The 21,864-nt window shown below is 47.8% G+C and overlaps 1 protein-coding gene across 1 annotated transcript; it reads left to right on the forward strand.

Annotated features, from left to right (window-relative positions):
- Positions 1–2,423: 2,423 nt before the first annotated feature.
- Positions 2,424–15,130, forward strand: ATAD3A (ATPase family AAA domain containing 3A). Its single transcript, XM_088536080.1, has 16 exons — positions 2,424–2,658; positions 2,791–2,867; positions 3,428–3,529; positions 4,852–4,911; positions 5,175–5,244; positions 5,423–5,588; positions 6,008–6,077; positions 6,588–6,743; positions 6,943–6,999; positions 7,729–7,854; positions 8,427–8,551; positions 9,555–9,606; positions 10,159–10,229; positions 10,436–10,603; positions 11,268–11,376; positions 14,957–15,130. The coding sequence occupies exons 1-16, from the start codon at positions 2,424–2,426 to the stop codon at positions 15,128–15,130; spliced, it is 1,818 nt and encodes a 605-aa protein (XP_088392206.1).
- The last annotated feature ends 6,734 nt before the right edge of the window (positions 15,131–21,864 follow it).

Consider the following 21,864-nt stretch of genomic DNA (forward strand, 5'->3'; position numbering starts at 1 on the left):
TATGGAACCGCTAGTGTGATCAGTTTCTGTTCTTTGGCAATGCAAAATGCCTTTTCCTTCTTGTATCAACATTACAACCAAGTGCAACCACAACTAGGTTGCATTAATGGCTCAAGGCAGTTGTAGGGAGGGGTGGGAAGGGGCAGACACCCATTTCAGGAACTCAGGTCAGTGTTTTGGAGGAAACAAGAAAGCATAAAGGAAGAAAAGTCTGTTACGGGCCAGCTTTTGAACACAGGAGCTGATGGGGTGGCATTCTACAAATCATATCACTCCAGGCTGCAACATTTTATAGGTGAGCTTTATCTATATTTCTGACTCTTTATACAGCTGCTACAGGTAATTTTCCTTTGGCTTTATTTATATTTTTTCCACAACACAAACAATTAGGAACAGTTTTCATAAAGTAAAATATTCCTCTGCATAAAGCATAAGCACACAGGGTGTTGTGGTTGTTGTTCTGTTTTCTTTCCCTTGTCCTTAGAAAGGTAAATGAACGATCTGCTAGTTTGATAACAAGGGGCCAATTTTGGCAAAAAACCTAAAGGGTTTTTCAAGCCTGGATTTGGCCCATTTAGCTGCTTATGGTGGGTTGGTTGTTTGTTTCCTTTGAAGCCTTCAGTGCGTGAACCTTTCTGCATTATAAGGCTGAAATAGCTGACAATGTCTTCTCCAAGCACAGGTTAATAAAATCTTTCATTAATGTGTGGTGTTACTAGGGGTCCAGCTGGGTGGCTTTCTAATGCTCTTGGAGTTCCTTGGGTGCTGACTTCAGTTCCTGTCTGCAGTTACACGTAGCCTGCAAGCCTTGGCTGCCTCTGAGCGATTCCTTGTTCCTGTGGGCTTCGTAAAGGAACTGGAGCTTCTCATTTCATACCTGCAAAACAAAAGCACTGACACAGAGCAATAACAGCAGGAACAGCTATGACTACACACAAGAAGACACTTTAGAACCATGATATTTCTGACCTTCCCTCACAGAGCTGCTTCTCTACTCTCATCCACACAGTTTGAAGTTCAGAAAAAAAAAATGGCATTACTGTAATATTTCTCACTCTCTTCCTAGTGAAATGCTAGAAAATCCTCATAAAATTCATATTAAAATGCTGGGTGCTTAGGCTGTTAGGGCAAAAGACTCATCCTACCTTCCATGAATGTCCTGAGCTGCTGGAAAGGATGTGGTAGCAGGTGGCAGACTGTAAGGGCTCCAGGAGGAACTGAGTATTCCCCCTGCATTCATCCGAGTTGGAATGTGTGATCTGGCAGCCAAGGAGCCCAGTTTGTGCGAGCGAGAGCGTGACTGTCTGGTTGATGCCGTTGTCTTTCTGCTGCACCTGAATCTGCCAAAGTTTGGCAGAGGCTGGGCAGAATTTGGCCTCCAGGTGGATTTGGGAGACTGAGAGCGAGACCTTTGCCAGCAGCTTTTTTTGGAAGCAGGAGAAAGGGAGCGGGATTGGTAATTCCTTGCACGCTTAACATACGGAGAGCTCCCTTGGTCTAAGAAAGAAGCGGCTCTTTCATGAGAGCAAGTTCGCACTGGGACCTTTGAGTGTGAGAGAGACTTGACTCCAATTACATGTGGAACTCCAAGTTTTGCAGGAAATGACTTGGGAAGCAGCAAATTGTTTTCACTTGCGGCTTCGCTTCCCAGAAGCCCAGCCCCATGGCTGACTGCAGATGCAGAGAAGATTGGGAGACCTAAATTGGTTAGTGCTGGGTATTGGCCCAAAGACGCTACGAGATGATTTGGCTTCAGAAACTGCTCTGCCTCTGCAAGCTGCTTGTTCCCAGGACGCGGCTCTGCGTAGGCTGCATGATAAATCTGTTGCCATCCAGGTCTAAGAGCACTTGAGCTGTCTGTGGTGTCTGGGTCCACGCCGTTTCGATCCGTGTCAAAATTCTGACTTGAGGCAAAACCATCCACCCGCACATGAAGCTTCTGCAGACTTTCTTCCAGCCCATCTATGCTGGGAGACAAGCTGGTTTCTAGACAAGAAAACGTGTTTATTTACAAAGATAGTCATATAAGTCAGCCCTACTAATAACATCCCCAGGGAGCCCTCCAGTAACAGACTGTACTGTGAAAATGGTCTAAGAAAAACACAGTAGAAGGGGGGCTCGGTGTGGGGGCGGGCTGCTCGCAGGGCCTATCCGGGCCTGCCGAGGGGGAGGCCGCGGCCCCCCCGGTCCCCTCGGGTCCCTTCGGGCCGGTACCTGCCCAGGCCCCGCCGGGCGCCGCCATCTTCCCGGCGGCTCCTTAGCAACGCCGCAGCGCTCCGTCGCTAGGGCGCCGTCCCGCCCTAGTTTGTCCTTCCGCGCTGCCCGTCCTCGGCACCGCCGCAGCCAATGAGGCGGCGCCGCGCGCGCCCGTGCGGGCCCGCGTGGGGCGACGGCGCATGCGCGCGGCGGCGCGTGGCGGGGCCATGTCGTGGCTCTTCGGGCTGAACCGCGGCGCCGGCCCCGCTGATGGCGGCGGCGGGGGCGGCGCGGGCGGCGCGGCGGGAAGCGGCGGCCTCTCCCTCCCGCCGGCACCGGGCGGCCCCGCGGCGGCGGGGGGCGGCAGCGGGGAGCGCCAGGGGCCCAAGGACAAATGGAGCAACTTCGACCCCACGGGCCTGGAGCGCGCGGCCAAGGCGGCGCGGGAGCTGGACGCGTCCCGTGCGTGAGGGACGGGCCCCTGGGCCCCGCGTGGGGGTTCCTGGGGGGTCTGGAGAGGATCCGGGGGGCTCCGGGTTGGTGTGAGGGACCGGGGGGTTCCTCGCTGATCCCTTCTTCTCGCCGCCCCCTCAGGGCACGCGAAAGATGCCCTCAGCCTCGCCCAGATGCAAGAGCAGACCCTGCAGCTGGAGCAGCAAACCAAGCTCAAGGTGCGGCCCAAACCCCAAGCATTCGTGTTCCAGGGAATTGTCAGGCTTATGGGGGGATAAACTGGAGCCTTATTTTCCAGCAGTGTGGTGAGAGTGCTAAGCTTTTCATTTTCACATTTGGCTTTCTTTAATTCTGTAAGCTGAAGTGCTGCAGGGTTAACTTTTTTTTCCTTTGACCTTTTATAACTTCATTTAGAAATTGTGTGATCTGGGTGACTTTATAAACGCTGAAATGTCTCCAAACTAGAATAAATAATTTTATTATTTTCATGGAGTGATGAGGTTTTTGCAGGTGTAAAATGGTTGGGAAAAAAAGGTAGACTGCTATCTCCTTTTTATTTTTTGAAAATAAATCGCATTTCATTGTGAAATAGCTGGCTGTGGACTTTCTGTTTTAAGCTTGTATTTTATTGATCATATATCACTAGAAAGCCAAAACAAGATCTATCTGCTTTGCAGGGTATCACAGTGTTTAAAAATATGCTCTTCTTGAAACATAATTGTCACCAGTAAATGTTGTAGTGAGCTTATTTGTGATGGCTGTTTTCCTACTGCAATAGGAATATGAAGCTGCCATAGAACAGCTGAAGAGTGAACAGATACGGGTGCAAGCAGAAGAGAGAAGAAAAACACTTACTGAGGAAACAAAACAGCATCAAGCAGTAAGGAAATGCGGGGGAATCCAACCCACGAGTGACCTTGTCTGTGCCCTTCGTTGTGGAAAGGGAACCAGTGCATTAATTGAGCTTTTCTGCCTGGGGCAGCCCTAAATGGGAGGCTGTTCACAGACTGCCCCTGTTTCGTACCCCAGCTTTGTGATGGTGGGGTTGATTTTCAACTTGGTGCAGCTTTGTGGTGTCAGACTCTTGTTCCCAGATTCTGGAACACCTGAAGGGACACGTCATAACACTTATTCTTCCTTTAACTTCCCTTCAAGGAACTTGAAGAGAAGTCGACTGTTCTGGCGTACGTGTGTTTGTGCCTGAAGGGCTGTTGGTTGAGGGCTGCTGGCTTAGCAAGCATGTGTGTTGCTTGGACAGTGAAATCTCTCCAGTTATTTGGATTTCAGTCTTAACTAGGCTCTAAACTTCTATTTCTTTCAAGCTTGATCTTTTGGAAAGAACAAGTTACCTTAAAGGAGAAGCGATGCAAATCTGAGTGTTGTCAGAAGTGACTTTTGAGCAGTTGATGATTTTTTTGGTATGTTTTAGCCATCTGTATTGAATTACTGAGGAGATGCTAATACTGAAGTCCGGGAAACGTAAATTGGCTTTGTTTTTGTTACTCACATATGGTGACAGTTTGTTTTGAGGGTACATGAAAATACAGGATTGCTAAATGTAACTTGGGGGTATATGATGGCAGCTAAAAGTGCTTTGCTGGCATGCGTTGCTTTGTAGCCCACTGGAGTCCAGACTTTGAACAGGGCTGGATCAGGAAATAGCCTCCCTGATAGGTGTCTGATCTGTTCATGAATTAGCTCTTAAACTCTTGCAGTTTGTAAGTCATCATTTGGTGAAGTCAAAGCAAATTTAATCGAGATTCATTTTGAAGTGCTGTGCTGTGAAGTACAGTTGTTGAGGACATGACTTACGAGATATTTTATTTGCAGTGGAGAATAAAATCATATATTGTCCAAAGTCATGTTTGCTGGTGGACTGGGGCCCTCAGACTCCTTTCAGTGGAGTTAGATGACATTGATTTATTTGCTAGTTGCAGGGGATAAAAATGATTGAGGTAATTAACGAGGAACAAGTTAACTGATGAGCAATGGAGCTCAGTTGACAAGCAGCATATCTTGGCAATGTTGTTTAGAGTTATCTAGATATTATATCTTTGAACATGAAAATATGGTACCATATTACCAGTAAAGCGCTTTTGGGTCAGGAAGCTTTTTATTTATTATTTTCCTCTCTCTCTGTCGTTATTGCTGTCTTCTAAACAAATAATATTTTATTCTAAATACTTCTTATTTTTCCTGAAGCGAGCCCAATATCAGGACAAATTGGCAAGGCAGCGCTATGATGAACAGATGCGACAGCAGGTATGATACTTTTGGTTTCATATATATATGTTTTTGCTTGGCTTCAACATTTTTGGCCAGGCAAATAGAAAACAGGGACAGCACAAAGCAGCTAAGGGTGCTGGATTTGGGGATATGAATCTGGGAGCTTGGGCAGTGGAGAATGCCCTTTAAACTAGGTGCTGCTTTCTTGAAAGCATTTCTAACATTTAAGCTTTACAAATACCTTGCTGCCTGTGTTGTTACAACTTCAACAAATCTACTACAATCGTCTCTGCCTACAGCAACTCGCTAATGAAGAGAATCTGAGGAAGCAGGAGGAGTCTGTGCAGAAGCAAGAAGCCATGAGGCGAGGTAGGTTACTCATTTTTCTTTAACTGGTTACAAAGTGGATGGGGGGAGTTCAGTGATCTTTGAATTCGCATCCCTGTTGGCTAATGTTCAATCCGGAGCCTGTGTTAATGCCATATTAACAAGCAGCAAGCATTTTCTTTTTCTCTCTCTCATTTATTTATCTATTCACTTATTTTAGCCACTGTAGAGCGTGAGATGGAGCTGCGGCATAAAAATGAAATGCTGCGTGTTGAGGCTGAGGCCAGAGCCCGAGCCAAGGCCGAGCGGGAGAACGCGGACATCATCCGGGAGCAGATCCGCCTGAAGGCCGCTGAGCATCGCCAGACGGTGCTGGAGTCCCTCAAGTACGTGCAGGTCAAGCCAAGGGTGGGGGCTGCTTTGCTGCTTGGCAGATTTCTCCTGCCCTGTAGAAAACCTTACTGGTGTCTGTGTATTTGAAGTAAGAAAATGTTGCGTTAGGTCTTGAGGTTTTTGGTGAAAAGAGCTTTTGAATTAAACACCTTTCATTACCATTTTAAAAAAGATGGTCGTAATAACTTAGTGCCAAGTATTGTTTTGGGTTTAATGCCTGATCCAGTGAACACATCAAGTGAAGATAAATGTATTTGCCCTCCTTGCGCATGTTTGGGTTCCTAGCTGAGCCCTGAGTTAGCTTTGGCTGATTCTCAGGAAGGTTATTGTAAGGGTTTAGAGTGATCTCGTGCCTTGCTTGCATTCAGTCTTCAGAATTTCTCTTCCTGCTTATTGTTTCCTCTTACTGTAGGACAGCTGGGATGCTCTTCGGGGAAGGCTTCCGTGCTTTTGTAACAGATTGGGATAAAGTTACAGCCACGGTAAGACAGGGGCTTCCAGAACTCCAGCTGCTTTTTAGTGATGGGTGAATTTCTGTTTGTAGTTAAACTGAGAGTGTTCTGTAGTCCTTAGTGTTGTTGATACAGGGCTTCTTTGCCAGTAATGGTTTCTGGAAGCAGAAAATCTTTTCCCTCCTCCCACAGAAAAATATCTTTTGTACCTCTGCAATTAAACTACAAACTGGAAGGTTCCTGTTTCAGAGGTTTTATTTTAGATGCTGCTACTTTTCATTTGTGAAGAAGAGCAAGTCTTTGGTGTAAAATCAATAATAGTTAGAGCACAGGAGCAGACAGCCCTTAAATCCGTCCTAACAGCTGATAGTGTTGCAATTACTTGCCTCAGAGCATAATTTGCGTGGAGCAACCATCTGCAATGGTTACAGTTTGAGGTCCTTTGGAAAATTATTGCCTGGTGCTTTTAGCTTCCTAGTCTTTTGACCCAGATACAAGTTTTGTGCATTATGATTCTGATTCTCCTGCCTTTTCTTGCAGGTGGCAGGCCTGACCCTGCTGGCCGTGGGCGTTTACTCTGCCAAGAACGCGACTGCGGTAGCAGGGCGATACATAGAAGCCCGGCTGGGGAAACCTTCCCTCGTGAGAGAGACCTCACGCATCACTGTGCTCGAGGCACTCAAGCACCCTATTATGGTAAATTTTATCATAGTTTTCTGCTGCTTTTATCTGTGTGGATACAAAATTCCTTTTGCTGTTCTGTGTGTGTGTGTATGTATATATATGTATTTGTATGTATATATACTTTTATTTTTTATCTACATCTTTTGTCCAGGTGAGTTGTGAAGTCTGTGATGGGTTTCTACATGTCAGTAATTAAATTTATTCTCTCTAGGTTGGAAAGCGTCTTACCAGCAAGGCTCAGGATGCTCTTGAAGGAGTTGTTCTCAGTGTGAGTATTTTATTTTGGTGTTTTGATCTGTGAATGATTTTTTTTAAAAAAAATATAAATATGAAAGTGCCACCTTATTTTTGCTTCTAATGCTGTCATCCCAGTAATTCTGTAGACATAGCACCTTTGGGGCACTGAGACTGTAAATAAGCTCATGTGTTCAGTGGCACACATTAAAGACTGATAACCTTTGATCTTTCTGTGCAAAGCAGTTGGAAGTCTTTGTTCAGTGCTTGCACTGCTGCAGTTTTTCTCTTTAGTCAGCAGATTAATATGTGGAGTAAAATCTGTCAGATATTACTGAACAAAATGTAGTTCTAGGTCAAAAAGCCTGAGGAGCATATTCATTTATCAATCTTTGGAATGGTCTTTAACTCAGTAATTAATGCTGCTTCTGTATATTTGATTCCTTGATATCAGAGAAATTTAAATGCTTCGTGAGGCAGTAAAGAGAAAGTGCTCCTACAGGAATAACTTTCTCCTCTTGTTTCTACAGGAATAAGTATGAGCATGAATGTTTATCACTTGCATGAAAGAGTTAGTGCTCTCCTAAGAGTTGCTCCTGGTTGGGCATATGTTTATTAGAGCATTCAATATGAAGTGACTATTTTGACTGTTTTGGCTGTTTCCAGCCCTTGCAGCAGTTACTGCCTGCCTATTGCTGATGAAACTGATCTGCGAAGCTCATAGAAGTTCCTCTCTTACTTAAGTTTAACTCTTTTCTTGCAGCCAAAGTTGGAAGCACGTGTGAGAGACATTGCCATAGCAACAAGAAATACAAAAAAGAACAAAAGTCTATACAGGAATATCCTTATGTATGGTCCCCCTGGCACTGGAAAGACGCTCTTTGCCAAGGTAAAACGCTGCCTGGATTCTCATAGCCCACATGTTGCTGGGTGCTCCGCAAAATACAGCCTTCTAAGCATCCTTCTCTGACCTGAAATCTGATCCATCCATAGCAACTGCAAGAAGACAGTGGTGGTAGATGTAAAGGCTTGGTGGAGATCAGAAAGAATGTGAATATAAAAGTGAGGGAAGGTCTGGGTTCATCAGAGCTGTGTGCTATAAAGGAGGAGCAGAAATATTGTACAGAAAATGACTTTATTTTGAGCTGAGCCTTGTGTCAGAGCTCACAGCCTTGTTGTACTGATGCAAAGCACTAAGCAGCAGCAGTAGCTGCGTGGTCTTGATGCCTAGAGCAGAGCTTTCTTCCTGCCTCGTGCTGTATAGCAGACAGTTGGTTGGGGTTCAGCAAAACTTGTTTTGCTGAGGTTGTTGCTTCTCTATGTGAGTTGGCTTCTTTGCTTTAACCTTCAGATGACTCTTTATTCACAGAACTGCATAGCTAGCTCTCAACCTTTACAGTTTTGCAGCGAAGGGGAATGTTGAACTCCATTTTCATTCACTTTTTTTTTGTTTCCTTCCAGAAATTAGCTGTGCATTCGGGCATGGACTATGCCATCATGACGGGTGGCGACGTTGCCCCTATGGGGCGGGAAGGAGTCACGGCCATGCACAAACTCTTCGACTGGGCAAACACCAGTAGGAGAGGGTAGGTGGAAGTTCCTCTGACTCCTAATCTCTTCTTGTTACTGAATGATACTCTTGAGCAGATGAGACAAGACTGACCAGACATAATATCTTCGAAAGTGTACCTAGAAGGGGCAAATTTTTGCTGCTTTGTGATGTTTGATGTGGGGATACAGATTCCAAAGGCATTGCCATTAGTCAGGATGTAGAAATCATAAGCTGATGTGCTGTTTTAGGGGGCCTTTAAAAACAAACTTCTATCCCCAGGGAAAGTATCAACTCTGATTTCTTAAGAGAATGTAGCCAGTCTGCTTATGCTGGTGTAAATGCATTTTTGCAGTCCAAAGGCATCAGAAAAGCTGGTTGTCCAGCCAGGTTATTAAAATACAGTAGAGAGCTTGCGGTGGGGTATCAGTGTGTTTCTGTGCTGTTTTTTGATTGCAGGCCTTTTGTAGACAGGGATGACTAATTGGTGATTTATGTCTTCTCTGATTGCTTTAGGCAGACATTATCTTGCAGTGTCTATTTTAATCTTTTCTTGCATTCATCACTAAAATGTTCTTGATTCCCCCTTAAAAAACGAATTTGCAGAATAAATAGTCTAAGCTTCAAATCCGATTCTGTGGAGCTGTAGCAGGGGGAAAAAAAGCAAAAATTTATGTCATTTAAAAAAAAAAGTGGGAAGAGATGTGAAGTTACTCAACTCATGGACCTAGGTCCACGTCTTTTGCGTTTTGAACAGCAGGAAGCAAAATTCAAGAAATCTGGAGTCTGTCTTATCTCCTGAAGTTTCTTAACCTAATACCTGTTTCCTTCGCTGCTGGGATGGTCCAAGAACATGCACTGAGCTGGTTGCTGCTGCTCAGATAATAAGCGTTGCCTTAGAAAATGAACTTGCTTGTGTAATCCTTTGGATTTTCAGCTGGTTACAACTATGGATGTCTCATAGTGGGACAGGAGAGGCCTTGAATCCTTTGAGTCTCATTACCTGTCTCACATCACTCTCTAGTACTTTCTCTTTACAGTCTTTTGCTGTTTGTGGATGAAGCAGATGCTTTCCTGCGGAAGAGGGCAACAGTAAGTACTTTTTCAGTGGCCATTATCCATGCCTGCTGCAGGGGCAGTCAGCAGATGCCTTGTTTAGCCTGATTAGTTGGGCTAAACAGTCAAAAGATTAAAAGTGGCACCTGCCCTACTGCTCACCTAATTAAGGGGCTCTGAGAAAAGAAATTACAGATGAATGTGATGAGAATCTTGAGACTAGCTTGGAAATTCCTTCCTACGGATGAGATGGGTGACATCATCTGTTTGGGGATTTTGCCAATGATAGGCAGTAGGAAAGAGAGGCATATGGATGAGCAAAAAGAAGGGAAGGTTGTTCATGCTGCAGCACCAGGACCCGACAGGGTTTGTTTTTGTCCTCAACAAATCATTACCTTGGGATGTTTTTATAGCAGATCTGCTTTTCACTGCCTTAACCAAGCTATGTCTTTGCCCTACAGATGATTCGTTTTCAAAAGTTGCCATGTTGTGCATAATAGAACTCACTTTGGCAATAAAACTGCTTAAATCTGTGACCTGTCTTAGGTCCCCAGGCAACTGATCTTCCTTTGGTTTTTATCTTTGCAGGAGAAAATCAGTGAAGACCTCAGAGCAACTTTAAATGCATTCCTGCACAGAACAGGGCAGCACAGTAACAAGTAAGTATCCACTCTCAGCACGTAGTAGGTATTATCCTGAAGTGAGGAATGTCTCAAAAAGTGCTATCATGCAAATGAAAGATGAAAACCTCTAGTCCATACCACAAAGGTCTTGAAAAATCTGCACAGTATGCTGGCTGTGATAATTCTGATGTCTTGTATGTTTTTTTTCTTCTTTCAATCTCTGTTTTTCTTCCTCCTTCCAGGTTTATGCTTGTTTTAGCCAGTAACCAGCCTGAGCAATTCGACTGGGCCATCAATGACCGAATAGATGAAATAGTGAATTTTGATCTACCCAAGCTAGAAGAACGGGAGCGGCTTGTGAGGATGTATTTTGATAGACATGTCTTGAAGCCAGCCACAGAGGGCAAACAGTGAGTATCCCTGCAGAATTTTTACCTTCTATAGGATTTTTTTTTTTGATGCTTAATGTCCTATGTATTATTTCAGTATAACAATTCAAGCAGTAATACAGGTGCTTCCCTTGCTATACATGGCACACTGTGTAATACACATGGTTATCCGACCTATAGTGTCTATTAACCACTTAAGCAAAGCATCAGATTTCTTCCAGCTTGTAACTGGCTTTTCTCCAATCTCTCAGAGCAAGAATCTCAGCGATGAGTGCTCAGAGAGCTGGGGTAAAAGTGAAGAAGGGCTTTCTTAGCACTGAATTCCTTTCAGCATGCTCTATACCATTGGATTTGGCCTATTTCTACTCAAATATTGCTCCTGATGTTTGGTTAATCTGAATTATAGTTGTTCTAAACTGTGGTGGTGTTTCCCCTGTTCAAAGCAAAAAATCTGATGATGCCCTTTAGGAGCTACATTGTTGGCAGCTGCATTTGGGTTATGGTTAAATTATCTTAAAAATCCGTGAAGGCTGGTAAGTTACATGCAACTTAGGGTCTGCTTCACATATACAGTGCTGAATTACTGTGATTTCATCCAAGAATCTTTCCTTTAAAGCCTACCTGTGGACTCCCTCTCTCCTCTTCTCATTTGGCTGTGTGTAAATGAATCTTTTACTTCTTGCAGGCGCCTGAAGCTGGCCCAGTTTGACTATGGGAAGAAGTGCTCGGAGATTGCCAGGCTCACGGAGGGCATGTCCGGCCGCGAGATCTCGCAGCTGGCCGTGGCGTGGCAGGTACACTGGGCTCTCACTGGCCTTTTAGGGTCCTTTTCACTTTTTGGAAGGCTTGACAGTGTCCTGTTGCACTCGGATCTTGTCGTAATAGGAATGTCCATCCTTCCCAGGAATGACCTTGGCTTCTGTCATTTGTCCTTTAAGAGATCTTAAAGGAGGGTGGGCTGGCTTAACTTCTTCGTGCCGTTAAAGTGATTAAGGTACCTTCTTAGAGTACCTTACAGCACCAGAACTATTAAAAAGGGGCTCTGTAGAATAGCAGCAGGACGCTCCATTCCCCTCTCTTCATAAAACAATTGAAGGGTTTAGAAACAAAGGATGTGAAGATGCAGCAGTGTGTGGGCAGAAAGATACAAACTGTTTTGATGCAGGAGCTGCAAAAGAGCTTCAGCTGTGTCAAAATCAATTGTGGTGTTCTGGAACAAGAGGCTTCGTATCTTGCACCCTGTTGATGAAGAAAGGAAGTGTAATGTGGTAAGGGTCAGTGTTAAAATAGCAGCTTTTTCCAGCTAGAGGCTAGACACATGTACCTTTCTTCCTCAGAAGATGACTGGGAGGGCACAATAAAAGCCCTGAGGTGAGAAGAGCTTATCACAAGTGAAGCAGATGTTTTAAGTTCTCCTGACTGAACCTGATCTTTTGAATGATGTTACTATTTTGGGCCTGGGTCAGCTCTGGCAGATACCTTGTTGTAGATAGTTTTGCAGCTGATAAAACGCTCTGCTATCATGGCAGGATGAAGGCTGCAGTTTGACAAGCATTTCTGGCAGCAGTAGCTCCTGCCGTTTATTTTTGCCTTTCTGCTCTCCTTTCCGTTGTGCTGGTACAATTCTCTGTGTGACTGTTATGAACTGGGTCAGGGAGCTGATGAGAGTTAAAAATAGCTTGGCAAGGCGAGTGCACTGCATAGCTACCCAGTGCTGTCCTGGCACAACTGAGGCAGAAGATCCAGGGTAGTTAGGGCCTATGGGAGCCAGCACATCTGGCTCAAAAAAAAAGCCCTCAGGATGCAGCTGCTGACTCTGGGCATGTTGGTCTTTTAAACTCCTGTAAAACTGATGGAATTCTGATCCAAGACACTGCATGCCAGAGGTGAAAGACACCCATAAATAGCTCTCTACGTAAGCATCTTGTTCAAACTAGAGGTCTGAGTGAAAGCTACAGCTTTCGTAAGTTTAATTTCACAATAAATGTGTTTGGCTGTCATGAAGAAGCTCTGCCTTGCTCTTAGTTCAGTCTAGCTCAGGCCCTGGACTTTCCAAACAGAAAAATTAAGATGCAGAAAAGCCTCTAGCACTGGGGGAAAAATATTGTTGTCTCTGGTGCAGCTAATAGTCTGTGTGCTAGAAATGCATTTTAATGCTCCTCTTCCGCAGAACACTGAGCCTTTCCTTTTGTCCTGATGCTTCTTCATTCTCCGTATCTAATCCTTTGCAAACACACCATGGATCAGATGTATTTACACACTTTAAAATTCCCTTCAGCTCCATTAGTGTACAGACTTCCTAGTTTTTAGCCCAAACATAAACCCACTGATGTGCTTTAGAGACAAACTGGCGCTTCTCTCATTTGGGCTGCGCTATCACGTATTCTTCATCCCTCTACCTCTCCCCCAAATCCTTTATTTTCAAGTTATTTCATAGCTGTGACGGAGTTGGAAATAGCTGCATTGCAGAAAACGGGTTAAAATTTCTTCATGCAGAAGGCAGAGCTGGGAGCTCCAACGCAGCCGCGTGTGCGGGCTGCTCCCACAAGGGCCAGTTGCTCTCCCCATTTGCTTTCGTGACAGCTCAGGCCTGAGGCTTTCTATAAATAGCAAGTCATTGAGAAAATCAGCAGAGCGTGAGCTGCACGGCTCCGCAGGAGCCGCCGCGCCGCGTTTACGGTCCGCGCCGCGGCGAGGAGGAAGGCGGCGCGTCCTCCCTGCGCGCGACGCTGCGTTTGCACGGCCCAGGAAGCGCTTGCTCCATTTTAAACACCAGCTCTCGCTGGCTGCGGCACTGCACAGTGAATTCTCCATTTGCAGATTCCTTCCTCCTCCTGCTTTTCGCACAGTCAGTGACAAGCTGATGTCCATACCTCAAGTTAGCACCAGCTTGTCCCTTCCTTAAGGGCTGCCAAGGTTTTGCAGGGGGGGAATCTGTTTTGGTGCTTCTCACAGTGCCTTCCAACTCCGTGTTTGTACGTGGCTTATGCAGGGAGACCTCCTTTCTCTTGTGATCTAGACCGTGTTCTCTAAAAAGGACTGGAATTCAAACTAGAGGAGCCTGGGAACCAACTCTGTAGCCCTTTGCCCCTTTCTTGAAAGAATTGTCCCTCCTGTGGAGCAGTGTAGCCTGCCCAGTCAGTGCTGTGACCACAGTGACCAGTGCAGCAGCCTGATCTGGGGTTAGCTTCTCTCCCATCTGTATTACAGGTTAGTGGGAGCATAAAGTGGCCACGCTGTAATTTTTATTTTAGTGATGCTTTTGCTGACTTGCTAGAACTTGGGTGCAGCAAACCTAATGAGGCTTGGCAGCCTCGATGGCTTGCCTCACCAAGGATTTATGGAGCCCATATGTAACACCCTACGAGCACACTTCAGCCTTGGCCTTGAAAGCTTCTCTAAGTGGTGTCTCAAGGCAAACCTTACAGCCAGGAGCGTTGGGATGAGGTAATCCAGGACATCACACCCTGAGGAAGGGATGTGGGCAGAGGTTTGGGGTTCTTGCAGCTCCTTGCTGGAGGTATCGTGGGTGTTAGTGCTGGAGGGGGTCATGCTGCAGTGTTAATGAAGCTCCCTGGCTAGCAGAGCTGTGCGAGAAGCCCCAGCAGCGAGTTGCTTGCAGGGGCACTTGCACAGGGAGTAGCCAGATATAGAAATGTGTAGCGTGGAGTTGCTGTGTTACCTTGGAGATGGCTTGTGCTGACAGCAGTGGGAGCATCTCTCCCTTCTGAGGCTGCTGGTGTAGCCACCTGCAAGAGGAGAGGCTCTGGAGCCATCCTGGGTGTCTGCACAAGAGCAACCTGGTGCCCATGGGAAGGAAGACAGGTCTGTGTCTCCCGCCCTGCCCCTGGAATTGGGCTGCCTTGCAGGAATGTGGGCGCTTTTTAAGCCTTCCGCAGGGACTGATTGAGTTTTTGTGGTCTAATAAAGTAGCATGAGGAGCAGGTGTTGTTTTACCACAAAACTGGAAAGGTGGGAGTTGGGATATGGGTGGAGCGGGAAGGAAAGGGAAGGCTCCAGAGGTAGAGGAGTAGGGAATGGGAGCTGAAGCATCGTGGAAGTGATGCCAGGCAGATCTGGCATCAGAGAATCCAGGTGCTCATGCACAAGACAGGCTTAAGTGCAGCTTAAGTGCCTGGATCTCTGTCCTTGGGCATTCGATGGATGCCAGTCCCTGGCAGAGCTGCAGGAAGGGAAGGGATTGTCTCTGAGGGAGATGTCCCAGGTTGTTCTGGCTTCACCAGTGACTTGGAACAAGAATGAATGTCATGTTAGGTAGTGTGGGGACAAAACACATGGAGAAACCAATAGATGGGGACCAGAGATCCTAGGATTTGCCGTGGGTAACCGCCCTCTCCTGCCTTCCCTCCGCAGGCCGCAGCGTACGCGTCGGAGGACGGGGTCCTGACAGAGGCCATGATCGATGCCCGCGTCGCCGACGCCGTGCAGCAGCACAGGCAGAAAATGGACTGGCTGAAAGCAGAGGGTGCCGAGGGCAGCCAAGGGGCCCTCAGGAACTCGCCTTTCCCAACGGGATCGCCCGTGTGAGCAGCAGTCTGCAGGCTTCAGACCAGCATGTGTGGGGAAGAAGCGGGGAGGGTCGGCTGGGTAAATATTTGGTGTAATCATGTGTTATGCGAGACACGTGGCCGTGGGTACAAGGCAGGAGCGGCTGCTGCCTCAGTCTGCTTGTGGTGTTCTTGGTGTCCGTGCTGTACCATTCGTGTTTTTAGAATACACCAAAAAAAGAAAAAGAAGGTTTGAATAAGCCAGAAGCAACTGCATTAAAAGACCCTCTTACTGAAACACTGTTGACTGTGCTAGTGTGTGTGGCCCAGCTTGCTAGAGAGGCCCAAACTCCAACTCGTTCTCAGCTTTTTGATGGGTTCTGCAGTGTCCCATTGACCTGGGCCTCTATAAACCCAGCTGTGCTGCTCCCATGTGCTTCACTTCTGCAGTTTTGTGTGCAGGTGAGTTCCAGCTCTTCCACTGCATCCTGCCCAGGCCAGACCTCCTCCTTGCTCCTATCTGTGCCTGGAATCTCTCCTTGCTCTCTCATTCTCAGCCCTTGACAGACCAAAGGAAGTCTGTGTCACAGAGGCTGGTGGTGTCACTGCTGGTGCCATGTAGGGTCCTGCCTGAGCCCAGCCTCTGTGCAGGAGCCTCCCTAGGAGCTGTTCTCCACATGCTCCCGCACGTAGTTCCGCTCCTGCCTGCCCCTCGGCGCTCTGTGCTTGGCATCCCCGTGCCTTCGTTGCTCCTGGTGCTGCCAGGAAGCTGCTCTGCCTGTATTGCTGCATTGCTAGAGCGATTAATAAATGTGCCCTTGTCAAAGCCCAAAGACAAACCTGTCTGGATAGATGACATTTGGTCTGTGTGCATATAAGAGGCCAAACAGAAAATCTTTCTTTTTTTCCTCTTTTTTTTTTTTCTTCCCCAAAAGCCTGAATGGGAGTTGAGCTCCGGGCTCTGCTCTGTGTCCCCCTGTGTAGCTACACTGAGCAGATGCAGCGTAGCCTGACCCACATTGTGCCCTTGAGTACCTTGCTGAGATGCTCTCTGCTGACAGGAGCTGACAGCACTTTCCACTGTGTCCATTTTGCTGGTCCTTGGCACAGAACTTGCAGAAATGCATCCTGACATGAGCCTGCAAGTGCGGGAATGGGGCGGCAAGGGGAGAGAGTGGTCACCAGCACCCTGAAACAGGCAGCCTTGGGCAGCACCACGAAGGAACGAGCCCCGGAGGCTGCAAATCCATCTGCGCTCGCTGTGGGTCTTTCCTGCCTCCTTTTTCCTTGGTGCCAAGGGAGAATCTGTGTTTACCTCTAAAACGGGTTTTCAGAAGCTGCCCTTTCTTAAGGACAGTAGTTCCACAGCAGCGCTGTGTGCTCGGGCCCTTGTGCTCTACTAAGCCTCACTGCCACGTGGGGCCCACGTTGGGAAGGACTCACCATTTAAATTGAAACTGCCCCTTTTAGGCAATGCATTTTTTCTTACTGCCATGAGCTTAAATGTTGTCCTCAAGACATCTCTTCAGTGTCCCCGTTAGTCTAGCGGTAGCCGCCTTCTAGCCCACGGATGTGCTGGAGCCTCAGCAGCGTTCTCTGTTCTGCTGAGTTTTCTCTAAAATTGTCTTAGACTTTGAACCCCCAGGCCGGGGCGGAGGGGAGCTGAGCAGGGCCCCTGTTTGCTCAGAGAGCCCCGCTAACAAATTACACAATGGAGCAGTCTGATCTTCTGTGATTAAAATATCTAACTGTGCCTTCTTCCCTGGGTACTTTTCATCCTCGTTCCATAATCATCCTGGGACATGAGTGGGAAGGGGGGTAGTCTGAGGCTGTGGAGGTTCTGCCTTCTCAGGGCTGTTTTGTTGATCCTGGGAGCTGGGAAGAGGCTCCCGCCGCAGCGCGGGGCGAGAGGGGCAGCAGCTGCTGCCGCAGCCCCTTCCTGCGGCTCCTCCGGCACCGGCTCCTGCGTGGGAGATTCCTGCTCCTGTGTGGGAGATTCCTGCTCCTGCGTGGGAGATTCCTGCCCCTGCTCCCAGCGCAGGCTGTTTATCCGGTAGCTAAAGTCCACGTCCCCTCGTGCTGGCGGCAGCAGGGAGGGCTGTTTCCGCCCACGCGCTGCTCGTCCTTCCTTCGCATCGTGTCCTCTCCAGCACCGCTTCGCCTCAGCGCAAACACTGATGAAGTCGATTTTCTTCACAAGTCCCAACAACGGCTACGACCCGGTTTCTAAATCCATCTTTACCAAGAGATGCCTCCTCCTCCTCCGTACTCCGCTTCCAGCAGCCAGGAAGGTGGTTCCATGCCCTGCCGAACAGCCGTGCCGGTTGCCGACATTCCTGTGCTCACCTGGAATGCAACAGCGAAGGAGAGGAAAAGGCCCCTGGACCTTATTCAGCTCCTGCCTCCGCCAAGATTTAAATGCAGGGCCTTTGTCATGTCTGTCACCCTCCTTAATAAGTTTGGCTTGCTGTTGGCTCCGAGGATGACTGATGTCCCTGGAGAGGTGGCACCCAACTAGCTATCTGTTAATATTCCCTGTAAGGAGGGGATGGCAACTCCAGGCTGAGGTTATTTCCTATCCATGACATTGAGTGAGTTATGAGATAATGGCACTTTATTAAAATAGTATTTTGTATAGGAGAGCAAATCTAGGAGGAGATGGATTAGCCAGCAATGCATCATTCCCCATCTTTGCCGTTGCAAGCTGAAAAATGTCTATTTTGCGCTTCAGCATTACAGCTGGGAGACAGATTAATAATGTGGACATCTATATTCGCAGGTGCCATCCATTAAAGTATTTACTTTTGTATCTGATACACCGTGAGGAAAGGCCTGCTGAGCAAGCAGGAGGATGCAGCGGTGCACGTTTCCTCACCCCTGCACGTCTCGTGCTGCAGAACTCGAGGGAGACAGGAGTTTCCAGAACATACGTCTCTCCCAACCTGCATTTGTGTTTTGAATGGAAAAGAAATACTTGTTTTCTTTTTTTAATAAACCATTTTCTTTGCTAGTTTCCGCTTTACCACGATATTATTCCTCTGTTTGCATGTTTGAAAGATGTAGTGGTGGCAAATCTGATAAATTTGGGCAGGCTGTGGTGGAAGTCCCAGCCTTACCTGGGGAGCCTTCCTGGGCCGGGAGGTCCTTTGCTTATGGAAGTCAGTCCATGGCTCAGCCCATGACTCACCGCTCTTGGCACATGCACGTAAATATCGGGTCCTTTTTTCCCCCTTCGTCTTCTGCTGCTGTAGGCTGTGATTTTTAGCATTGCTGTTAGTGTTTTTCCCTGATCCGGTTTCATATTTTTGCCTCCACCAAGCCTGGGGGTGCATAAGCATCTCTGCACTCCATGAAGCCTGAAGGCCCCCTCAGCCTCACACTTGCTTGGTTTATATATGGGATCCTGTTCTCATATGGACATTGTAGACACTGCCCCATTATGGCGCATAATCCAGGGGAAACTCCATAAATAAATCCAGGCTTTCTCCATGAATAGAGCCGGACATGGCTGCTTCCTTCTCCATACCTAGGGCTGGATGTAGCTCCTTCCCAGCCAGTTTGTCACCTCTGCACCTCTTGTCCTCTCCTAAACCCCTGTCCCGAGCTCGTGCCCCAGCAAATCCCTGGGCTCAGCAGCATCATTTGCTTCAAAGGGCTGGAAAAAAAACAGTCAGATGCAGAACATGCAAAAAACTATTTTACTGACAAACAACAAAGGATGGGCTTAGTTTCAGGAACTGAATTGGTCACATATTGTACAAACATATTACTGAGGGAAGGGATGACTGAGATACACTCGTTGACCCATAAAACCCATGTGCTTTTTCTCAACCCTCCCACCCCCTCACCACGCTCCCCGTGTCCTGCAGCTGCTCCAGGAATTTCCCTTTGCTCCAGCACAGTCTTTAAGGGACACACATAGGGGTGACATTCACCTGTGCAATCATATTTAAAAATATATATATAGCCATTATTGCTTTTCATTCAGAAGAAAGATTATTCTGGAATTAGACTCAGTATAATTTCTCTGTCTTGGTTGATATCAGTGTGTGCTGCACCTCTTCCTGCATAGGAGACGCTGGATGAAGGATCAACCCTCCACATTTTCCTCTCGTATTCCCATTGTGTTATTGAAAATGCTTTCCTGAACAGCAGGCTCCATCCCATGATGGATCCATCTGCCTTAGCCACCGGGAAAGGAGGGTGCTCAGCGCTGCGCGGGATCAGGTTATTGTCCCCGGAACCTGGGTCACGCATCCATGAAAATCCTGCTGCTCAGCTGGAAGAGCAGCGTTAAACCAGCAACCCCGTTGGAAAAGCAGTGAGTGGCAACGAGCTGGAGGTTCAGGCCTGGATGTGGTGCTGCTGGGCCAAGCGATGCCAGCCGGGGAGCAAGCGGAGGAGGTGAGCGTCTTTCCATGCTCTTTAGCGCATGGCTCTGAGGAAGAGGGTGGGCACAGAATGGGTTTAAAAGCACATTCCCTGCAGGGATCTCATGGAGCCGTAGGGCTGGGAAGAGGCTGTTTGGATTTAAAGAGCTAAAACATGGATTTCTCCAGCCTGTGCTTTCCTCTTCCTCTCTTCCCAGCCCCGTCCTTTGCCTCCAGCACGGGCCCATTCCGTGCCCAGGCGGAAACCCGGGCTCATCAACCACAGCCGCAGGAGGAGGCTTCCAGGACCAATCCCAGCTCCGGAGAATCAGCGTATGGAGCTCCAGGCTCCATCTCTGCTCTAAAAATAGCCCCTCCTGAGGCTGCACAAAATTCCCCCCACGATGTAGTTCAGCAGGAGCCTCCCCCAAAGCATCTGGCAGGGAAGAGCCGAGTCCCGCGCGCTTCCCACGCCTTGGCCCTGCCGTTTGCACCCCACATTTACCCTTCCATGGGTCCTCTCCAGCACTTCCCATGCCTTGACCTGATGGTGCCAATTCCCTGATGCCAAAATCGCTTTGTCTCTAGCCAGAAGCTTTGGGATTGGGGGGAGGTTGTTGGAGCTTTCCGAGTTTTGTTGTTGTTTTGGTCTGGGGTTTTTTTGTTTGTTTATTTTGAAGCCTGGATCAGAACAAAGAGAACAGCCAACGAGCCAGCACTGCTATGTCTGACACGCTGAAACAGGGAGCTGAAACAAGGAGAAACCCCCGCACACAGCACCAGGAAAAGCAGGAAAAGAGGAGAAGGAGCAAGTTCTGCTTGGGGCTACACCTTGCTGGTACCAGGGCCTTGCACTGTTCAAAGCACAGTTGCCTCTTCTATCTCATGCTTCTCTTTATAGAGGTACAGCTGCAGCCACAGGAGGGTTTGTTTTTTTTTTTTAAATAAAATGTTTTTTGTACTATGGGACTATGCACCATGAAGGTTTTTCTTTTTCTTCCAGCGCCTCATCTCCCTTTCCTGAAATTCTGGTGTGGATCAGAATTGATCAGTGTGAGGCATCATTTCACCCTTTTGCAGTTGTAAGTTTAACATTTCATTAAATAAAATTTCATTATGAAATAAAATTTCATATTCCAGCTAAGGGCAGCTGCTAGAGCGAGGAGAAGCCGGGCTCTTGGCTCAGTCTGAGTTGAGCTCACTGTCTTACTGCTCTCCTGTGAGAGACATGAAGTGGAAAGACTATTTAAAGTGCATTTTTCCCCCCAGGGCTCATTCCTAGGACCTGGTATTTGCCCTTAGCATGTTGGAATTTCCTCCCCCACAAAAAGTTGTCCCATCTTCAACTCCGAGCTGAAGACGTGGCCATGACCTGCACCTGCTCCATCCACAGCACCTTCTTCCCTGTCCACTAAACAAGGGCCATCACACAAAGGCCACAGGGCTTTATGTGGCACAGAATAAGTGACACGACCAAAATGAGGGTCCTAGGGCAGCTGAGGAGGGGTCCATAAGGCCAAGTGCCCAGAGCTCCTGTAGTGAGGGAGGTGGCGAAGCCAAGTGTCCTAGAAAGGATCTGCTAAAGGAAAAGTCCTTCTGTGGATGCTAAAAGGTGGCTGCGGATAACACAGCCCTAGGAAGCCCTGAATGACAGACATTGAAGCAGACGGACACACGTATAGACTAAGCAATTATTTCGACCCAGACAGAAGCACGGGCTCCGAGACAAGAGGCACTATGGAATAGCAAAGAGAGGAACGGCAAAGAACAGGTATTCTTGTCAGCTCTGGGGACTGTATATAACTGAACAGGTCCTAGGGATAACAAAAAGCAAGAGGGAAGCTGGAGAAGGGCGGAAAGGGCACGGGGAGGGTGTCACAGTGTCCTTTCCCCTGCACAGACCAAACTAGTGAGCCAAACAGTGGGAGACCAGTGAGAGAGTCAAGGAATTCACAGGAGGAAATGGTCCATGCCTGGGAACATTCATCACCTGTTCAGGTTGGACACTTTTCTCAGGTAAACACAAGCCCACTCCATACAAAATGAGGCATGAAGGAGAGATCTGAGGGCTAGCCCCTTAATTCCTTGGGGCTGGATTCTCCCCTACTTTTCTCTGCATAGAAATTTCTCTCTTCTGCTGCACCCTGCGGCTCTGCTGCTGCCCACGTGTGCCAGGGATGCGGCCCGGGCCGCTTGCTGCCTTTCCCCAGCAGCCCGGGCCTGTCGTGGGCACCAGATACCGCTGCACACGTTGGCACAGGGGCCTCATCCACCTTCCAGCAGCTCCGATACGAAGTTAAGGACATCTCTGGGTGAGGAGTTTGATCTCAAGACACTTGGACACACCGAAACCTGCACCTAAGCTGCAACCACAGGAAGCCAAGGCTAAACCATGTTAGAGCAT

Source organism: Tinamus guttatus, unplaced genomic scaffold, assembly GCF_059628265.1.
Source record: "Tinamus guttatus ecotype Peru unplaced genomic scaffold, ASM5962826v1 Tinamus_guttatus_pri_ptg000652l, whole genome shotgun sequence".
Lineage (NCBI taxonomy): Eukaryota > Metazoa > Chordata > Aves > Tinamiformes > Tinamidae > Tinamus > Tinamus guttatus.

Excerpts from the sequence above, each read along its gene's own strand:
- ATAD3A (XM_088536080.1), top strand. The coding sequence starts at position 2,424 with ATGTCGTGGCTCTTCGGGCTGAACCGCGGCGCCGGCCCCGCTGATGGC. Across the intron at positions 2,659-2,790 it reads GCGGGAGCTGGACGCGTCCC|GGCACGCGAAAGATGCCCTC; the intron begins GTGCGTGAGGGA and ends CCGCCCCCTCAG. Across the intron at positions 10,230-10,435 it reads ACAGGGCAGCACAGTAACAA|GTTTATGCTTGTTTTAGCCA; the intron begins GTAAGTATCCAC and ends TCCTCCTTCCAG.